The sequence below is a fragment of the Danio rerio genome, chromosome 14, assembly GCF_052040795.2.
Source record: "Danio rerio strain M-AB ecotype USA chromosome 14, GRCz13ab, whole genome shotgun sequence".
Lineage (NCBI taxonomy): Eukaryota > Metazoa > Chordata > Actinopteri > Cypriniformes > Danionidae > Danio > Danio rerio.
In genome coordinates, this window is record NC_141034.1 from 54,357,310 (window position 1) to 54,379,240 (window position 21,931).

At 35.9% G+C, this 21,931-nt stretch overlaps 2 protein-coding genes across 3 annotated transcripts in view; one reads left to right on the forward strand and one right to left on the reverse strand.

The window, feature by feature from the left end:
- The window catches only part of nsd1a (nuclear receptor binding SET domain protein 1a), a 1,446,438-nt gene that overhangs the window by 682,011 nt on the left and 742,496 nt on the right, over positions 1–21,931 (forward strand). The window lies entirely within an intron of this gene.
- Positions 346–20,995, reverse strand: mchr2b (melanin concentrating hormone receptor 2b). Of its 2 annotated transcripts, XM_087280553.1 has the most exons (3): positions 20,339–20,995; positions 2,044–5,160; positions 346–1,875 (listed from the first exon to the last, which is right to left on the reverse strand). In XM_087280553.1, the coding sequence occupies exons 1-2, from the start codon at positions 20,737–20,739 to the stop codon at positions 4,521–4,523; spliced, it is 1,041 nt and encodes a 346-aa protein (XP_087136679.1). In that variant the 5' UTR covers positions 20,740–20,995; the 3' UTR covers positions 346–1,875; positions 2,044–4,520.

A 21,931-nucleotide genomic window follows, 5' to 3' on the forward strand; every position in this document is an offset into this window, starting at 1 on the left:
TGTGGGAACAGTGGGTGTGGAGAAGCAGCTCATTTACATATAAATACAACAGCTACACTGTACTCAGACACCAAAATGGGCAGATTCTGTAGGCAATAATGAATAATCTGATGAATATTTTGAGCTGAAACTTTACAGACACAATATGGAGACGCCAAAGGCTTATCTTACATCTTATAAAAAAGGCAAAATAGGTGCCCTTTAAAATCTTTTCCTGTAAAAATGAGTCTAAAAGGATTATTCTTATATTGAATTACTTTAAATATTTTTAATTCCTTTTTATGATTTGTTCATTTTTGTAAAAAAAAAAGAAAAAAGGAAAATATATAATCCAAATGCACAATGTTTTATCATTTTTGTTTCTGAAGTTTAATCAAAATTCACTGCAAACAACAAATAAATGCAAATGTATGAAAGTACATGAAGAAACAATTAAAAAGTCAATTAATCCTGATTTACAATTATTACCTCATATAAAACACACTTTTCAACTTGTTTTTCATATATTAGGTAATAAACTCTTAACAGCCCATTCACACGGAGCGTCAACGCTTCTTATTCAATTTGAAAGGGTGACATTAAACGTTGCCGAACTGAGTTGTGGATTCATCTGCGCCACTTCAGTGGTGTTCCTTGCTGCAGAAGTTGGGGTTTTCTTAACTTTTCAAGTGCCAATGGAAGCATCAGCCAATCAGATTGCTTTATGCAAATACCCCAGCTCAGACAATAGCCAACTGCAAACTAATTTAATTGGCTGACACTGCTGTAATGATCGCGTCAGCCCCATCCTCAGACACGCCCTCCGTCAAGTGTTTACGCTGAAGCTCCATGTGAATGCATGGTAAAATTAGCTACAGGTACAGTATCAAAATCAGTATTCTTGAAGCCACTGATGACAGTAAAGAACCCTTTTTAAGAGCGGTGAAATATACAGAAGCTGTGCTCTTATTTTGGCTTTCATGATTTATATACTGTTTTGGGTTAAGTCTCAGTCTCCAACGATTGATTAATATAAAAACACATTTTTCTGTTTTTATTTTTCATACAGTTATACAGAACAATAAACTCTTAAAAAACTAAATATTTTTGGTTCCACAACCTTTTAGTCAAAAGGCTCTTTAAAAAACATTGCTCTCTCTCAGTTTTAATAGCATTTTCCAGCAGATAGCAAGTTTTGTTGGATTGAGAAGTTTACATGGATGTTAAATATTCTATGGAGTCACTGATGCTAGTAAAGAACCTTTGTTTTCATCATCAATATAATACAATTATTACTATGTTTTGACTTTTTAAAGCTTGAAATCATCAATATTTAATAATTACTTCATAAAAAACACAATTTTCATCTTTCCTGCTTTTGTTTTTATATACAGAACAATAAATTCTTTAAAAAAAATAAAGGTGCCATAGAAGAGATTTTTGCTTGCAAAAAGAAACCTTTAGTGAAAAGTAACTAAAAACACATTTTTTTGATCAGTGTAAAGAACATTTTAATAATATAAAGAACCATTTGTGGATTGAATTTAAAGATTCCTCATGAAACCATTGTTGTTACCCATATCAAAAATCTGATATATGCCAATGTATGCAAATTACATATACAGTATGACATACAAGTTTATATACAGTAGTTTGGATTTCACGTGTATAAAATGTATATATGCAACATTTATTTGAAAATTTATGTTTAAATTTTAAAATATAATTTTAAAACAATTTTAAAATAAGAGTTTTTGAAGAACCACAAAGGGGATATAATCTGAGAGAAGAACGAAATTTCAGGAGGTTGAAAACAAGGACAGCTTAAAAAAGTTTGTGTCTGTCTGTGGTGTGAAATTATGGAACAGTCTAGATCAAGGGTGTCCAAACTCGGTCCTGGAGGGGCGGTGTCCTGCAGATTTTAGCTCCAACTTGCCTCAACACACCTGCATGGATGTTTCTAGAAAGCCTTGTAAGAGCTTGATCAGCTAGCCCAGGTGTGTTTGATTGGGGTTGGAACTAAAATATGCAGGACACCAGCCCTCCAGGACCGAGTTTGGTCACGCCTGGTCTATATCATACTCTCAAACAATATTAGGATAATAATCAATTTAAAAAAGTATAGATATATACTATTAAAGGAATATAATGATAAATGTGATTGAAAAAGGATCAAATGAGAAAGGTATGATGACATTTTGATTAATGGCTATTTGCAGTACTATGAATTAATTTTTCATTTTTCATTCTATGTTACAAAATGTAAAGGTACAAATTAAATCAAACATATAATTTGTCCAAGTTGCCAAAAGGATAAAATATGTCTCATGTAAAAGAAGAGATGAGTAAAAGAAGAAATACGTTTAAATAATAGACGAATGATGTATGTGGTAATGGGGTGGGAAAATAATAAGCTTGTGCTTCATCCCACTCCATTTTCGACCATGTTGAAATGTAATTTTTGTTAATGATATTTTATGAATGATATTTCTGTTCAAAACTAAATCAAATCAAATCAAATATTGGCAAAATGGCTTTCATATATATTTTTGGAACCATTGGAGTAACAAGTGTGTACAGTACATATGTTTAAATACTTTATATATAATATTTTATTTTATGTGTGTGTAATATATTTAAACATATATTTACATATTTGTAATTCCAATGCATGAGAACAAATATATGAAAGCAGATTTGTTTTTGCACTAATTTTAAAGTATATATTGCATATAAGACAAATAGAATATTCAAGAGTTCACACTTAGCTGATGATTGATTATAAAGCGTGTTTGGCATGCTGTCCCGGGAGAAAGCCGCTCATAAGATCCTCCAGCCCGGGGCTCCCTCCCGTTTGCAAGGCGAGAGGGGAGTTTGAGCTCAGGTAGATCTCGAGAACTTCCTTGCTGTAGTAGCTAATGAACAGATAATGATTGCTCTTAAGAGATAATCATAGATATATACACTAGATATCGCATTGGGACCCTGAGTATGCGTCAATAGCACCGCCATATTGGTACAGTGCTCCCAGGACAAATGTTATTCAACCGCACTAGTCAAGACAGTGTTATTACGTGAAGATGCGGGACTTTAGCGCTGTCTATGGGTGTAGTAACGAGCAAACAAACAAAAAAAAAAGCACAAAGGCAGAACATTTCATAGGTAATATTAAGTTTTTTCTGTTTTTGTATGTTCTGAACTTTTGTGCTAATCAGGTAACGTTATTGATGATAACAGTCACTTACTGCATTCACCATACGGCAAAGCAGCTCCAACTCGCATTAAACACTCGGCTTATGCTAGTTTTGTTGAATAAAATCAGCAAACAATGCAAAAGAAATATGACAACGAGATGCTCCGCTGCCAGAAACTGTATTATTGTCAGCTAGTGAAACAGTCATTCAGGGGATTCATTCACAAACGAGTCGCTCCCTCCGTCAGTATGAGAAGTGAAAGCAGGAGAGGAGCTGTGTTTCAGGACATGATTAGATCAAATTTAACAGGGAGGGTAAATAGTACATTTCTGTACGCACAAACACAAGCTTTTTGTCAGGAATGCCTGTGCGGTCACTGATCCATCAATGTAGAAAAGTGATGTAAAATTATAATTTTCGTAATTAGAAAATAAAATTACATACTAACGTCCAGGAAAACTCCCCATCATAGATATATGTGTATATGTGTATATCTCTGGCTTTGGACGGCCACAGTCCTCCACTGTACCTTGGTCCCGCATTCATTTCAAAGGAGTGCTACCCTGTAGCAAGATGGCGGCGCTATTGACGCATTCCATCCAATAGACAACAAAAGGCCAGGCGACATCTAATGTATATATCTATGAGAGATAACTACTTACTAGGAGCATGTCTATGGTGCCGATTTGGATTAGTCAATTAACTTAAGTTGCATGTTTTTGGATGGTGGGAGGAAACCCACGTGAGCTCGGGGAGAATGTGTTAACTACGCACAGAAACGTTGGCTGGCTTGGACTAGAACCAGTGACGTTCTTGCTGTGAGGCAACAATGCTAACCACTGGGCCACTGTGCCACCCATCTAGGAAAGGAGGAGGAGTAGGGGTGGAAGGGGGGATTCCTCAAAACAAAGATGGCTGTGATATGGAACTTAGGGTATTTATAATGGCTTAGAATTCGTCTGATTTGTAAATCATGAATTGAATACAGCAGGGCCGGCTGCGAGCAATCAAAAGCACGTGATCCTCTCGAAATTAGTTTATAAATAAACTTCACTATGTGACTATCCAAATATGACCTCCTATATGAAATGTGCATTTATTGGCATATATCACATTTCTATATAGGCGATAAAGGGCATTTATTTCTATAAAGATGCATAAACGATGACAGAACTTTCAATTTTAGATGAACTTTTAAAAAAAAAAACAACAACACCAAATAAATTAACAGTATACAACAAACACCAGTCACTTTTCCAGAGCGCTGATCCACTCCTTTAGCGTGGGAGTCATTTATTTCACAGTTTTCCCCTTTGAGAATCATGCAGTATCAGAGTTTCTCCTGGTTTAGATGACCGTGCAGCGATGACTGGTGTCTGGACTGACGCTGGAGCCGCCGTCGGTTTTTACCGTGGTTTTAGACGAGCTGATCTGCGAGCGTAACTCTTTGCGATGGCAGAGCCGATCTCTGTAGTTCTGGGCGAAAAGCAGTAGCATAAGCGGGTTGATGCAGCTGTGAGAGTAGCTCAGGCAGATGCTGATGTTGTATGCGTACACAAATGCGCTGGTGGGATGCTGGATACTCAGATTGATCATTTGGATGACGTGATATGGAGACCAGCAGACTAAAAACAACGCGATCACCATCAGAACCGTTTTGGTGGCACGTTTGGCCCAAACCGACTGCTTGCGTTTGACCCGACGGATGGAGCGGAACACATGGTACAGAGTCAGAGTGTAAAACGTGCAGATTATGATGAGCGGGATCATGAATCCCAGCATGGACTGGTAGAGCGTGTACCAATACATATCCTGAGGCCCGCCCAGGTCGATCATACAGATGTCCATGCTCTTCTTGGAGGTCACCTTGGCGTAAATCATGACCGGGATGCTCAGGAGGAAACTGCCCACCCATACCATGATATTAATGATGATGGTCCACTGGATGGTTCTCTTTTCGGATGTAGGATGGACGATTGCAATGTATCTGGAAGAAAAAACATTAAAAATAATTATATAGTGTGTTATAGCAAAGATTATTGGATTCACAAGACGAGTCACTTTTATAGGTGGGAATGGGGATAAGTGTATGGGGAATAAAGCCCCGCCTTCTAGTACAGGAGCCAATCAGTGATCACTACAGACTGAGGATTCTCCAGCTGGAACAGACGTGAGATTCAAACATTTAGAAATGAAATTAAAGAGACAGCTGTTGTTTAAATTTATTGGTGATTCCTTTATTCGAAAAGCAACCGTAAGCTTGACAAGCAGTTTTGGAGGATTTGATGTTTCCCGATTCAAACAGAATGCCAGAGAGGCATTTCAAAGATGGCCATTGAGTGGAATGACCTGCCTTAAAGCATACCTGTCAACCCTCCCGTTTTTCCCGGGATTCTCCCGTATTTTACTGTTCTATCCCGCTATCATCACCTAAAAGCTTGCAAAAACAGAAATGCTTGTAGTTTCTGCCAACTCGACTCTACACCATAACTTTTCAATCCAGATGGATGGGGCAACCATTACTGCATCCAAAATGGTGAAAAGCCTTGGAGTAACGATTGATGACCAACTAAACTTCTCTGACCACATTTCTAGAACTGCTCGATCGTGCAGATTCGCACTCTATAACATCAGAAAGATCCGACCCTTCTTATCTGAACATGCAGCTCAACTCCTTGTTCAAGCTCTTGTTCTCTCCAAACTGGATTACTGCAACTCTCTACTAGCCGGGCTTCCAGCTAACTCTATCAAACCTCTTCAACTGCTCCAGAACGCAGCAGCACGAGTGGTCTTTAATGAACCTAAACGAGCACATGTCACTCCGCTGCTAGTCCGTTTGCAGTGGCTGCCAGTTGCTGCTCGCATCAAACTCAAAGCTCTGATGTTTGCCTACAAAGTGACTTCTGGCCTAGCACCTTCTTATCTACACTTACTTCTGCAGATCTATGTGCCCTCCAGAAACTTGCGTTCTGTGAATGAACGTCGCCTCGTGGTTCCATCCCAAAGAGGGAAGAAATCACTTTCGCGAACGCTCACGCTCAATCTGCCCAGTTGGTGGAATGAACTCCCTAACTGCATCAGAACAGCAGAGTCACTCGCTACTTTCAAGAAACGACTAAAAACCCAACTATTTAGTCTCCACTTCACTTCCTAATCTGCAATTGCCTCTCTGAATATCACACTAACTGTACCAAAAAAAAAAAAAATACTATTACTACTAATACTTCCCTTCTTAGACTTTACAGACCTGAAACTTGCCTATAGCACTTATTCATTGTTGCTCTTAGTTGTGAAAATTGCTTCCTTGTCCTCATTTGCAAGTCGCTTTGGATAAAAGCGTCTGCTAAATGACTAAATGTAAATGTAAATGTAAAAAATATTTTCCCGTATTTCCAGCCTTTCTCTGAACAGCTGAGCCTCCCTATACGTAACCCATACCGCCGAACCACCAGGGGTCGCCCCTTGCTCTAAAACTTGAGTCTTCTGTGCTTTCGCTTTGTTTAGGAAAGAAAACACTTATAAATAAATATAAAAAATGGCGGGATTCTCTTTCCTTCTGATTAAATCCCTTTTTATGTTGGGCAGATCCCTTATTTTCACATACCAATGTTGACAGGTATGCCTTAAAGGGACTTTGGTTATACTTTGTGGCTGCTTGATTTTGATTGAATGATGATAATTATATGGAGTGCTGATATTTTAATATAAACACACAGTTAAAATAGTTCCCGGCTGTTTTTGAGCATTACAGTTCATTATTACATGGAGGTCTGGCATACTTGATTCTGATTGGATGATGATCATTATATGGTGGGATGTTATTTATTTATTCATTCATTTTCTTTTCGGCTTAGTCCCTTTATTAATCTGAGGTCGCCACAATGGAATGAACTGCCAACTTATCCAGCATATGTTTTACACAGCGGATGCCCTTCCAGCTGCAAGCCAACTCTGGGAAACATCCATACACACTCATTCACACTCATACACTACGGACAATTTAGCCTACCCAATTCACCTGTATCGCATGTCTTTGGACTGTGTGAGGGAATCCGGAGCACCCAGTGGAAACGCATGCGAACGCAGGTAGAACATGCAAACTCCACACAGAAACGCCAACTGGCTCGAACCAGCGACCTTCTTGCTGCGAGGCGACAGCACTACCTACTGCACCACTGTGTTGCCAATTGGTGTCCGGTTATTTTCATTTCAAATCTCAGCTAAAGTAGTATCAAGCTGGTCACAACTGACTCTTAAAGGGAATGGGAGATGCGACTCTGATTGGATTAATGCATGTTATAACTTATTAAACACACCCATAACTCATTAAGCACAACCCTGTTATATCATGTGCCGGGGCACAGAGTGTAGTTTTCTGTTCTTAAAATAGCTAAACTGGATTCAGACACACCCTTAATTCTTCTGCGCCATATGCTTTAGACTTTGCGCCTAGATCGTAAAAAATAAAACCCTATATATGGCTGCTTTCAATACAGTCGATTATGTTGATAATTTAGAACAGGGGTCACCAATCTTGTTCCTGGAGGTCTGGTGCCCTGCAGGGTTTAGCTCCAACTTGCCTCAACACACCTTCCTGGGTGTTTCCAGTATAATATACCTTGATTAGCTTGTTCAGGTGTGTTTGATTAGGGTTGGAACTAAAATCTGCAGGACACCGGAACAACACCTCCAAGAACAAGTTTGGTGATCCCTGATTTAGAACATAGTGTTTGAGTAACGGTTGTAGTTTTAGATCAGTTTAACTTATATTATACAAATAGGAGCTTTTCAGTTAACATTACTCAATGCGTTTTGCCAATGCGTTTTGCCCTGTGGGGTTCCCCAGGGCTCTGTTTTGGCTCCTTTGCTCTTTTCTCTCTGTATGCTTCCTCTTGGCTCGCATTTTACAAAACATTATTTGTTGCTTCAATATTATGCAGATGACACCCAGAATTATTTGCCTGTCAAACACAATTCTGTGCGTCTTGAGTCTCTCACGGCATGCTTGACAGATGTAAAGGCTTTGCTGTTATTAAATTTAATACAATGCTTAATTTCAGTGAAAAGAAACTAAAACGTTTTTCAGTCAGTCTGACTTCTTGAACTCCTCAAAATTGAATGTCTCTGTGTTTGAAATCAATTGTAAAAATCATGTGTTTTATTTTTCATCATGGCCTATAGTTTGACCGATACAGTTGAAGTCAGAATTATTAGCCCCTTTTGATTCTTGTTTCTTTTTTAAATATTTCCCAAATGATGTTTGACAGAGCAAGGGAATTTTCACAGTATGTCTGATAATATTTTTTCTTCTAGAAAAAGTCTTATTTGTTTTATTTTGGCTAGAATAAAAGCAGTTTTGAATTTTTTAAAAAGTATTTTTGGGACAAAATTATTAGCCCCTTTAAGCTAGTTTTTTTTTTTTCCGAGAGTCTACAGAACAAACCATCGTTATAGAATAACTTGGCTAATTACCCTAACCTGCCTAGTTCACCTTATTAACCTAGTTAAGCCTTTAAATGTCACTTTAAGCTGTATATGTAATGTCACGTTAAGACACTTGTGTCTTAAAAATATCCAGTCTAATATTATTTACTGTCATCATGACAAAGATAAAATAAATCAGTTATTAGAAATTGTTTTTTAAAACTATTATGCTTAGAAATGTGCTGAAACAATCTTCCCTCCATTAAACAGAAATTGGGAAAAAAAAAATAAACAGGAGCGCTAATAATTCAGGGGGGCTAATAATTCTGACTTCAACTGTACATAAATTCAGCTATCACTCTTTTATGTCCACTACACTGGCTGCCTCTGCATTTTAGAGCTGATTTTAAATGTTTTGGCTCCATTTGCTTTCAATGCCTTTTCTCTATTTTAAAGATTCAGAAAAATACATACACACTTTTATTTCATTTAGGCTGGACTTCTGCAGCTAGCTTTATTTTAGTGTAAGCCAGAGAGCTTTATTCCAATTGCATGCTGCTGGGGTGAAAAGGAGGCAGCATATCATTCTTTTATGTTCACAACACTGGCCACCTGTGCATTTTACAGCTCATTTTAAATGTTTTGGCTCCAACTTATCTTCATGAGCCTTTGACTGGGCATCAACCTATATTGTTTTTTCCTAACTCGAGGCTAATATTAGGGGACATTGTGTTGCTTTTGTGAGTGTGTGTGTGTGTGTGTGTGTGTGTGTATGCCTGCCTTATCACTATTTATAAGAATAACTTCTGTTCGTATTGATTTTGAGACTAATTTTAACATAAAAAGCATGCATGGGCTAGCACCTGACAATATCTGTGACCTGGTAACTCCCACCCGCAGTCTTCATTCTTTATCTAGACTTTTGCTGTATCAGCCAAGCTGTAAACTAAAGATAATGGGTGGTCATGTTTTTCGTATAGTGCGCCTAAGCTATGGAATGGCCTACCCATCAGCATCAGGAATATGGCTTCTCTAAACTGTTTTAAGAAACTTTTCAAGACTCACCCTTTTATCATTGCTTTTAACTTAGATTGATTATTTTTGTTAATTTAATTATCCAATTGTACTGAATAGTTCATATTTTATTGTTTTACTGTGGTCTTTTTTTACTGTTTTTATTGTTCTGCTTTGTTGCTGTTTGCCTTGTATGCCTTGTAGTGCTTTGGGTTTGAGAAAAGCGCATTATAAAAAAAAGTATTATTATTATTATTATTATTATTATTATTATTAACCCATCTCTAGGAAACATCCACGCATACTCATTCACACTCATACACTACAGACAATTTAGCCTACCCAATTCACCTGTACCGCATGTCTTTGCACTGGTGAAAACTGGAGCACCTGGAGGAAACCCATGCGAAGACAGGGAGAACATGCAAACTCCACAAAGAAACGCCAACTGACCCAGTCTAGGCTCGAACCAGCGACCTTCTTGCTGTGAGGCAACAGCACTACCTGCTGCGCCATTGCATCGCCTATTATTAATATTTATTTATTTATTTATTTATTTATTATTATTATTATTATTATTATTATTATTATTATTATTATATTTATTATATTATTATTATTATTATTAATAATATATATTATTATTATTATTATTATTATTATTATTATTGTTATTATTGTTATTATTATTATTTATTATTATTGTTATTATTATTATTATTATTATTATTATTATTTATTTTTTATTATTAATATTTTATTATTATTATTATTATTATTATTATTATTATTATTATTATTATTACTCCTAGCATCTTTAAGTCCAGCTTTATTTTTAGAGCATATGGCTGATACTCTGGGTAATACACATATACACATAATACACAAATACACTTCATTAAACGTGGCCATCACCTATATAACTGCATGTTAACTATGCTTAAATATAATAACTTAGTTAGTAACTAAGTTAGTTATTAGTTGCTAGTTAATTAGTTAAAGTTATTAGTAACTACTAATACCACTTAATAGTATGGCTATAAGGCGACGCATGGCGCAGATAGTGCTGTCGCCTCACAGCAAGAAGGTCGCTGGGTCACCTGGCGTTTCTGTGTGGAGTTTGCATGTTCTGCCTGCGTTCGCATGGATTTCCACCGGATGCTCCGGTTTCCCCCACAGTCCAAAGACATTCGGTACAGGTGAACTGGGTAGGCTAAATTGTCCATAGTGTATGAGTGTGAATGAGTGTGTTTCCCAGAGATGGGTTGCAGCTGAAAGGGCATCCGCTGCGTAAAACATATGCTGGATAAGTTGGCAGTTTATTCCGCTGTGGTGACCCCGGATTAATAAAGGGACTAAGCCGAATAGAAAATGAAATGAGTATGGTATAAAAACACTATGATATTTACTATAGGTTGTTGGGAAAGTTCAAAATAATTGTGCTAAATCAGTCAATTGCACTGTTGATCAATTTAATGCACTCTCGCTTAATTAAAATTAGGAATTTTGTTTATTAAATCTTACTGACGCCATGTTTAAAGAGTATTCGTCCTAATTCTTGCATTTTTTCCTGCCCACATTTGTCTTAATCTTGCTCACTGGGGGTATTACTTTGCACATTCTGTTCAAAACTGAAATAGGCTGACTTGTCTTGACTCTTGGAAAGCAAACAGATCACATGCTGCAGAGCAAGAGACAGATTTCCAACAATTGCATTTGCTCTCTTTGTATTCTTTGAGATTTAAATCTGATAAAAGCCTTTGTGTAGAATCAAGAGATGTGTACTCCACTACCACCACTTCTACTACTTTTTCTTCCTCTATGCTGCTTTGACACAATCTACAATCTAAAAAAAAAAGTGCGTTTGCCCTTATTTTTCTATATACGAGCAGACGCAGACATTGAAAACTTATTATCCTATTCATTTCTATTGGTATTTAGCTCATTGTGCTGCTTGATGTTGCAAACTTCATTTATTTTCCTTTTGCTTAGCTACTTATGTATCAGGGGTTGCCACAGCGGAATGAACCACCAACCATTCCGGCATATTACTGTATTTTACCGGCGATTACTGTAACGGCCTCCTCACTGGCCTTCCCAAAAAGACAGTCAGACACTTGCAGCTCATCCAGAACGCTGCGGCCAAAATTGTGACCAGAAGCAGGAAATCAGAGCACATCACACCTGTACTTAGGTCTTTACACTGGCTGCCAGTTACATTCAGAATAGATTTTAAAGTATTATTACTGGTCTATAAATCACTAAATGGCCAAGGACCTCAATACATTACAGATATGCTCACTGAATACAAACCTAACAGATCACTCAGATCTTTAGGATCTTATAAACTAGAAATTCCAAGAGTTCAGTCAAAGCAGGGTGAATCTTCCTTCAGCCACTATGCTCCTCGCTACTGGAATCAGCTTTCAGAAATGATCAGATGTGCACCAACATTAGGCATGTTCAAATCCAGACTGAAAACGCATCTGTTTAGCTGTGCTTTTACTGTATGAGCACTGTGCTGCGTCCGCCAGATTGCACTATTATGTTTTTTTCTTTTTCATTCTTTCATAACCTGTTTTAACTCATTTTAATTTGTTTTTATCTGTTTTTAATAATTTTTATTGTCTGCATTTTATGTTCCTAAACTTGTCTTATTAATTCCTGTTTAAGTAAAGCACTTTGAATTGCCACTGTGTATGAAATGTGCTATATAAATAAACTTGCCTTGCCTTGCCTTGCCATATGATTTACGAAGCGGATGCTCTTCCATTCGAAATCCAATACTGGGAAACACCCTATACACACTCATTCCCACACACACACATTCATACACTACGGCCAATTTGGTTTATTCAATTCACCTATAGCACATGTGATTGAACTCCGGAGCACCCAGAGGAAACCCACGCCAACACCGGGAGAACATGCAAACTCCACACAGAAACACCAACTAAACCAGTCGAGACTCAATCCGGCGACAGCATGTAGTTTGACTGTTTACTGTCATTTATTATTCTTAGTCACTTCCCTATATGCAAATGAATCTGCAGTTTTAAAACAATCCCAGAAAAAGAGCGCTCTTCTGCATTACAGAATAACAACAAAATAAATTAAAGATGACTTCAATCGACTGATTCATGTTGAGTCCATCAGCATCATTGTTACTAATTACTTTAATTACTAATCATTACATAATTAGCATTAAATTTAAATTACTTTTCTAATCACTGTCTGAAAAGCCAGATGAATACAGTGCTAATTATTCAGTTTTTATTAATTATTTAAATTAGGAATTTACTTAATAGGGAATTAAATTACTTGACTTAAAACTATTAAATGTCTATACGTGTCAACACATTAAAAATGTCAATTAAACTCTTAATTATTCATATTTTATTATTTTGGCTTTTGGCTTTATTTAAAAATGTTAATAATTCAGCATTTTAATAAATAATAATAAAAAAAAAACATAACATTGTTTAGTTAACCTATAGATTTGCTTTTAAAAAAGAAATCCTAAACACAATGTAATAAAACATGAAATGTTCAATGCAACAACACCATATTTCCGGCAGCCGGCAGCTGGCTCTCTGCGAGTCGCATGGTCGCCCACTGAAGGGACCACATGGGAAAGCTAGTTTGCTGCTGGAAGTGGTGTTGGTGAGACCAGCTGGGGAGCTCAACCTAGTCTGAGTCCTAACGCCCTAATATATTAATGAAGACTATACTGCTTAGTAAGTGCCGTCTTTCAGATGAGACATTAAACCAAGGTCATTCAAATCCCAGGATGTCCTTCGAAAAAGAGTAGGGGTTTAACCCTGCCACCCTGGCCAAATTTGCCCACTGGCCTCTTTCCATCATGGCCTCCTAACCATCCCCATATTATAATCGGCTTCATCACTCGGTCTTCTCTCCACCAATTAGCCGGTGAGCGGTCTGGTGCAATAAGGCTGCTGCTGCATCATCCAGCTGGATGCTGCACACTGGTGGTGGATGAGGAGATTCCTCCAAAAATGTTTAACTACCCATTTACATGACACTTCAGCGTCAAAGCTTCCCAATCACTTTGACTGGGTGATGTTGAGCGTTACCAAACTGACTTGTGGATCTGTCAGCGCCGCTTTAGTGGCGTTGCTCACTGCACAAGTTGGAACTTTCTCAACTTTTCAAGCACCAATGAAAATCAGATCACTTTATGCAAATATCCCAGCTCAGATGTGCGGACTAATTTCATTGGCTGAGGCTGCTATAACAATCGCGTTAGACACACCATCTGTTAACCTTTGATGCTGAAGCCCTGTTTTAATCAGGTGTAAATCGCTTTGAGGGTCCAGAAAAGCGTTATATAAATGTAAGGTATTATTACTATTATTATTATTATTATTATTATTATTATTATTATTATTATTATTATTATTATTATGGGCGATGCAGTGGCACAGTAGGTAGTGCTGTTGCCTCACAGCAAGAGGGTCGCTGGGTCGAGCCTCGGCTCAGTTGGCGTTTCTGTGTGGAGTTTGCATGTTCTCCCCGCGTTCGAATGGGTTTACTCTGGTTGCTCCGGTTTCCCCCACAGTCCAAAGACATGCGGTACAGGTGAATTGGGTAGGCTAAATTGTCCGTAGTGTATGAGTGTGTGTGAATGAGTGTGTGTGGATGTATCCCAGAGATGGGTTGCAGCTGGAAGGACATCCGCTGCATAAAACATATGCTGGATAAATTGGTGGTTAATTCTGCTGTGGCAACCCCAGATTAATAAAGGGACTAAGCCGACAAGAAAATGAATGAATGTATGTATATATATATATATATATGTATATATATATATATATATATATATATATATATATATATATATATATATATATATATATATATATATATATTTTTTTTTTTTTTTTTTTTTTAATTTAATTAAATTTTTTTTTTTTTTTTTTTTTTTTTTTTTTAAAGAGGCCCTTGGATTTGCTATAGCCTCAGGGCCCAAGATGTTCCTAATCCGGCCCTGCCCCTGCCTACCGTTTATTGTCATTAACATGTTAATGCATATGCACAAAAATTTATCTTCTTTATTTGATTAAAAAATTCATCGTAATATCTTTAATTGAATTACTGCATAATATATGAATATAAAAAAAGTATACTATATACGGTCAGGAACAAATCTCACTAACTTACTTGATCAGTTTATTGTTAGAATGTTGTTTAATGTCTGCGAAATATGTTTGTATAAGAAACAACAATTACTCAGCTTCTCGGACTGGATTTAAACACAACTGTTGACTTTTTTACACTATTTAAACATGTATTTTATTATTTAGTAATGGTAATTATACCTAAAAATAAGATGTAACTATTTTTCCAATGGATAAGTATTTTACTGTCCCACCTACTGATTAAACCCAACACTGTACATCAAGTACTTCAAAAGAGAAATTCATGGGTCTGTACAGTACAATGTATTGCTCACAGTGACTCTAAGGGTATCTTTAAATAGATTGTTGGGTCATTCAGTACATGACTTGGCAAAAGATCATGAAAATGTGCAGCTAAGATGCTTCATCTCAGTAACAAGCATGTGACGCAGTGAAAATAAAAACAGCAGGATCCCTTTTGGGAAAACAGCATTGATGCTGTATGAAGAAGTGTTATAATAGAGCTTTATCATCTAATCACACTGAGGCCTTCTGGGAGGCTCATATGCCTTTGACACACACACACACACACACAGCTAAGCAAAAACTCTCCTCTGCACTCCACATTGTGCGTACGTGATGAGGTATTGTGTGTTAAAGTGCTTTTGTGAGCCATAAATATACGCAAGAGGGAGTTTCAAAGTCACACAGCAGTCCTTCCTTGCAGATATAAAGCAGAAAGATGATCAATATCAGCGTGCTTCATTTCTCAAGGACGTGTCGTGTGGATCACGCTCTTGACAGATGCATTGATTTCTGCCTTTTTTGCATAGAGGAATGTCCAGATCAGTGTTTGGGCTGTAATTCGGTGGGAATCTGCTCTGTAATTAAGTTTTGAATGAAGAATGCTGTACTTTTGACCTCAACTCTGATGTTCTTTGTATTATTTAAAGCAGTGGTTCTCAAACGGTTTTCACCAAGTACCACCTCAGAAATAAATGTCTCTCCTATTACCACCATAATGAGTGCCATTGAAATACATATAGGCCCTATTAAGCGGCTACAGTTTATTACAAAACTTCAGATTAATTCTTGTTTAATTAATTCTTATAATTATTATGCCACTTTAAACATAATAAATAGCTTGAACAATAGCACACTTACAGGTAAAAAAAAAGGGTAAATAAAATGACAATGTTCAAATTAAAATGTGTTTTTAAATGTTAATTAAAACTGGCACTGTTTTAAAAAAAAGTTAAAAGAAAACCGCTGTACATAAATGTAAAGTATTTTAATAAAATAGCCTATTCATCAAAACCTGCAAACGTTTCTTGGACCTCATAAATATACTGTAGGTTATACTGTATGTCATAATATTCATTTATAACTCTGTTTGAAAAAATTTGAAATATACGTTGCTTGTATATATGTCTTATTTGTATATCTTTGAAATCTAAACGTTAACTTGTATTTTAAATATATGAATTGGATTTACATATTTAAATTAGAAATAAAATCTGCTTACTGCTCGTTAGAGTAGGCTATGTGTGTCAAAGAAGCAAGTGATTAAACTATACCTGTCAACATTGGGATATACAAATACGACATACGCCCCAACAACCGTTTCAAGTATAGGGAGGAAAATAACCTCAAATGATAGAATACATAACAAAAATTAGAACAATGAAGACAAAATAGAAGGTTTAGCCTATTAAAATCAATTTCCTGAACACGTTGTTGTTATCGTAAGCGTCAAAGGGTTAAAAGTGTGTTCATTTTATTTTTACTTGAGTTATTCTGCGATTCCTCCGCGTGCTACTAGAAGGGAGCCTGAGTACCACTCGTGGTACAAGTACCACAGTTTGAGAACCACTGATTGACAGGGATAGTTCACCCTTAAATGAACATTTAGGCAGTGTAATCCCCCTTAAGTGGTTACAAGTGTTTATGGGTTTCTTTTTTCCTTTGAACACAAAAGAAGATATTTTGAAGAATGCTGAAAACCTGTAACCATTGAGTTCCATTATTTGTTTTTCCTACTACAGAGTTTTCTTCCAAATATCTTCAACTCAATAGTTACTTGTTTTAAAGCTTTATGATTTTGTTTCTTCTGTTGAACACAAAAGAAGATATTTTAAAGAATGCTTAAAACCTGTAACCACTGACAGGTGTGGACTTAGTGATTTGGGGGCCCTAAGCAATTCCAATATGGGGCCCTAGCATTTTTGGAGAAAAAAACAACTGCATGTTAAACAGTATGCATATATATATATATATATATATATATATATATATATATATATATATATATATATATATATATATATATATATATATATATATATATATATATATATGGTCACACTTTACAATAAGGTTCATTAGTTAATGTTAATTAATGCATTTACTAACATGAGCAAATAATGAACAATACATTTACTACTGTATTTGCTTATGTTAGTTAACGTTAGTTAATGAAAATACAGTAGTTCATTGTTAGTTCATGTTAACTCATGGTGCATTAACTAACAAGCATGGACTTGGATGTTAATAATGCATTAGTAAATGTTCAATTATGATTAATAAATGCTGTACATGGGTTGTTCATGATTAGTTCATGTTAGTAAATGCATTAACTAATGAAACCTTATTGTAAAGTGTTATAAAAATTTTAAATAAGTAAAAGCAAACACTTTAAAGTGTACACTGCAAAAATGCTGGGTTCCACACACTTGATAAGGAGAACATAGCTTTTACAAATTTAAGTGGATTGAACATGAAACAACTAAGTTGTCCCACAAACATAAAACAAACAAATAAGCAGTCAGAACAAACAGCAAACATTATTTTTTGAGTGTACACTTTAAATAATGCTGGGTTTACACAATTGATTGTTATTGGAACAACATGAAGGAATTAAATTAACGTATTAGCTTTTACAAATTTAAGTGGATTAAACATGAAACAACTAAGTTGTCCCCCCAAAAAAACTTCAAGAATTGTGTTGTTTCAGCTCATTTAAAATAAGCAGTCAGAACAAACAGCAAACCTCATTTTTAGAGTGTACACTTTAAAAAATGCTGTTTTAACACAATTGGTTTACATTGGAACAACATGAAGAAATTAAATTAACGTATTAGCTTTGACAAATTTAAGTGGGTTGAACATGAAACAATTAAGTTGTGGCAACAAAAACAGTAAGAAATGTGTTGTTTCAGCTCATTTAAAATAAGTAATTTAAACAAACAGCAAACATCATGTTTTGAGTGTACACTTTAAATAAATACAGTATGCTGGGTTTCATACACTTGATTTTTGTCGGGAAAACATGAGGAACCTAAATTAACGTATAAGCTTTTACAAATTTAAGTGGATTGAACATGAAACAACTAAGTTGTCCCCCCAAAAATTAATCATCTCATTTCAAATAAGCAGTCAGAACAAACAGCAAACGTCATTTTTAGAGTGAACACTTAAAAAAATGCTGGATTTACACAATTAATTTACATTGGAACAACATGAAGAAATTAAATCAACGTATTAGTTTTTTACAAATTTAAGTGGGTTGAACATGAAACAATTAAGTTGTCCCCAAAAAACTCAAGAATTATGTTGTTTCATCTCATTTTAAATGTGTAATTTGAACTAACAAGAAACATTTTATGAGTGCACTGTAAGAAGTGCTGGGTTTACACAATTGATTCTTATTGGAGCAGCATGAAAAAAAAATATTAACAATTTCGTTTTTACAAATTTAAGTGGATTGAACATGAAACAACTAAGTTTTGGCAACAAAAACAGTAAGAAATTTGTTGTTTCAGCTAATTTAAAATAAGTAATTTGAACAAACAGCAAACATCATTTTTTTGAGTGAAATGCTGGGTTTACACAATTGATTTACATTGGAACAACATGAAGGAATTAACATAATGTATTAGCTTTTACAAATTTAAGTGGGTTGAACATGAAACAATTAAGTTGTCCCCAAAAAAAAAAACATCAAGATTTGTGTTGTTTTAACTTATTTTAAATGTGTAATATGAACTAACCGCAAACATCCTTTAATGAGTGCACTGTAAAAAGTGCTGGGTGTACACAATTGATTGTTATTGGAACAACATGGAAAAAATTCAATTACCATATTCGTTTTTACAAATTTAAGTTGGTTGAACACAGAACAACTAAGTTGTTGCAACAAAACAGTAAGAAATGTGTTGTTCCAGCTTATTTAAAATAAGTAATTTGAACAAACAGCAAACATCATTTTTTAGAGTGTACACTATAAAAAATGCTGGGTTTACACAATTGATTGTTATTGGAACAACATGAAGGAATTAAATTAACGTATAAGCTTTTACAAATTTAAGTGGATTGAACATGAAACAACTAAGTTGTCCCCCCCCCCCCCCAAAAAAAAAAAAACTTTAAGAATTGTGTTGTTTCAACTCATTTCAAATAAGCAGTCAGAACAAACAGCAAACCTCATTTTTAGAGTGTACACTTTAAAAAATGCTGGGTTTACACAATTGATTTACATTGGAACAAAATGAAGGAATTAAATTAACGTATTTGTTTTATTACAAATGTAAGTGGGTTGAACATGAAACAACTAAGTTGTCCCACAAAACCCCTCAAGAATTGTGCTGTTTTAGCTCGTTTTAAATAAGTAATTTACAGCAAACGTCATATTTTGAGTGTACACTATAAATAAATGTGCTGGGTTAAACACACTTGAGTTTTCTTGGAACAACATGAAGAAATTAAAATAACATTATTCAAAAAAAAAAAAAAAACTCAACTGTTGTTTGCGCTCATTTTATAATAGGTAGATTAAACAAACAGCAAATGTAGTTTTCTAAAAGTGTTCACTACAAAAATGCTGGGTTTACACAATTTTTGTAATTAAATTAATGTATTAGTGTTTACAAATTTAAGTGGATTGAACGTAAAAACAAATAAGTTTGCAAACAAAACAATAAGAATTCAGCTTATTTTAAATAAGTAATTTGAACAGCACACGCTCTCGAGTGTACACTGTTAGAAATGCTGCGGGTTCCACACATTTTATTAGGTTAATGCACAGTTTTTTACAAATTTAAGTAGATTTAGCATAAAATAATTAAGTTGACTCAGGAATTGTGTTGTTTCATCTCATTTTAAATATGTAGTTCGAGCAAACAACAAATGTCGTTTTTAAGTGTACACTGTATAAAAATGCTGGGTTTACACTTGACTTAAATTAAATTAATGTATTAGTTTATACAAATTTAAGGGGATTGAACATGAAACAACGAAGTTGTCACAACAAAAACAATAATAATTGTGCTGAGTCTATTTTAACTAAGTAATTTTGAACTAAGCAAACATTTCACTGTAAAAAAAAAATGCTGGGTTCCACACACTTGATTAAATTGACATATATGTTTTACCAATTTAAGTGGATTTAAAATTAAACAAGTAAGTTGTCCCTTCAAAAACAACTTATGAATTGTGTTGTTTCATCTTATTTTAAACATGTAGATCGAGCAAACAACAAATGTCATTTGTTTTGTGTGTGTGCATATATTTCTGAAAGTTTGCAGATCTCACCTGTCAATGCAGAGCACAGTCACGATGCCCACTGTGGTAAACTGGTTACTGACGTCCACCACCACCACAGCTTTACACATGAAGTGCCCAAACACCCACTGCCTGTCTCGGACCAGCTGATGGATGTTGAAGGGCATCACCAGCAAGAACAACAGGTCTGCGATGGCCAAGTTTAACACGTAAATATCAGACACCATCTTCTTCTTGCAGGACGCCACGGCGTAAATCACCAGGCTGTTAGCCAGAACCCCGACCGAGCACAGGACGCCGTAGATTGTGGGGAAAATGTGCATGAAAGACGCGATGTCTATGATGCTGTAGGACGGGACGGTCCGGTTCACGCACGAAATGTTGGTGGAGTTTGCAAAATCAGAATCGCAAAATATATCCGAAGCGTTCATGTTTAATTATAAATAAGAGTTCGCTTAAAAAAAGAATAAATAACTATTTAAAAAGTTGTCGCGCGCGCAATTACGCAAGCTTTTACGCGGCGCTCTATTTCATATTCACAGCGTTCAAAGTTGAAGTTAAAGTTTCCCTCTGGTGTCGGTGGTCGACCAGTTAATGTTCGTCGTGCTTTTCATTAAGTTTGCCGAACACTCGGTCTCTTGAGATGTTGTTTAGTGCATGTAGCGCGCGTCTGTCTCCACCAGTTCTGCTGTTTGAAGAGACGAGCGTGTCTCCACCCTTTCAGAGCTCCTCTCTGCTCTCCATCACGCTCATATCCGAGAGGAAAAGTGCTTTAAAATTTAGTTATGCACTGCACTACGATCCGAAGATGAATGTATAGGCTGCTATGGTGTTTTTTAATCATTTCATTTATTGTACATAGTACAGGGCGTCACGGTGGCGCAGTGAGCACGATCGCCTCAAACCAAGAAGGTCGCTGGTTCAAGCCCCGGCTAGGTCAGTTGGCATTTCTATGTGGAGTTTGCATGCTGCACGAGTTTCCCCGTGTTTGCGTGGGTTTCCTCCGGGTGTTCCGGTTTCATCCACAGTCCAAACACATGCGGGGAATTGAACAAGCTAAATTGGCCAGTGTATGTGTGTTGTTTCCCAGTGATTGTTTTTGTAAAACATATGCCGAATAAGTTGGCAGTTCATTCCCCTGTGGCGACCCCTGATTATTAAAGGGAAAAATAAATACTATATTATTATACTATTTAATGAATGCCACAGCATACTGTAGTTTAACTGTAGTGAACTGATAGATTGTAGTGTACATTAGTTTTTATTATTGTAAACTGTGATATTACAGTGTTTTTAACCATGCTATAGTAAAGTATTTGAAGTTTTGGTAATTCTATAGTCTCTAGGCTTATAACACAACAACTAGGGTGAATTTGGGTAATCTGGCACATTGGGTAATCTGGGACACCTAAGCGTCAGTGTGTTTATTTCTGTTCTAACAAAATTCAGTCAACAGGACTTTTAATTTAAATTTAGAAATATAAGTCACAGAGATCTCTCTCTCTCTCTCTCTCTCTCTCTCTCCATCTGTCCCTCTGGATGGAATTACTGATGCAGAGGAGAGGAAAAACACCTGTTCTACAGTGAAAAAAATTATTCAAAGATGATTCCTTGGCTTTACTA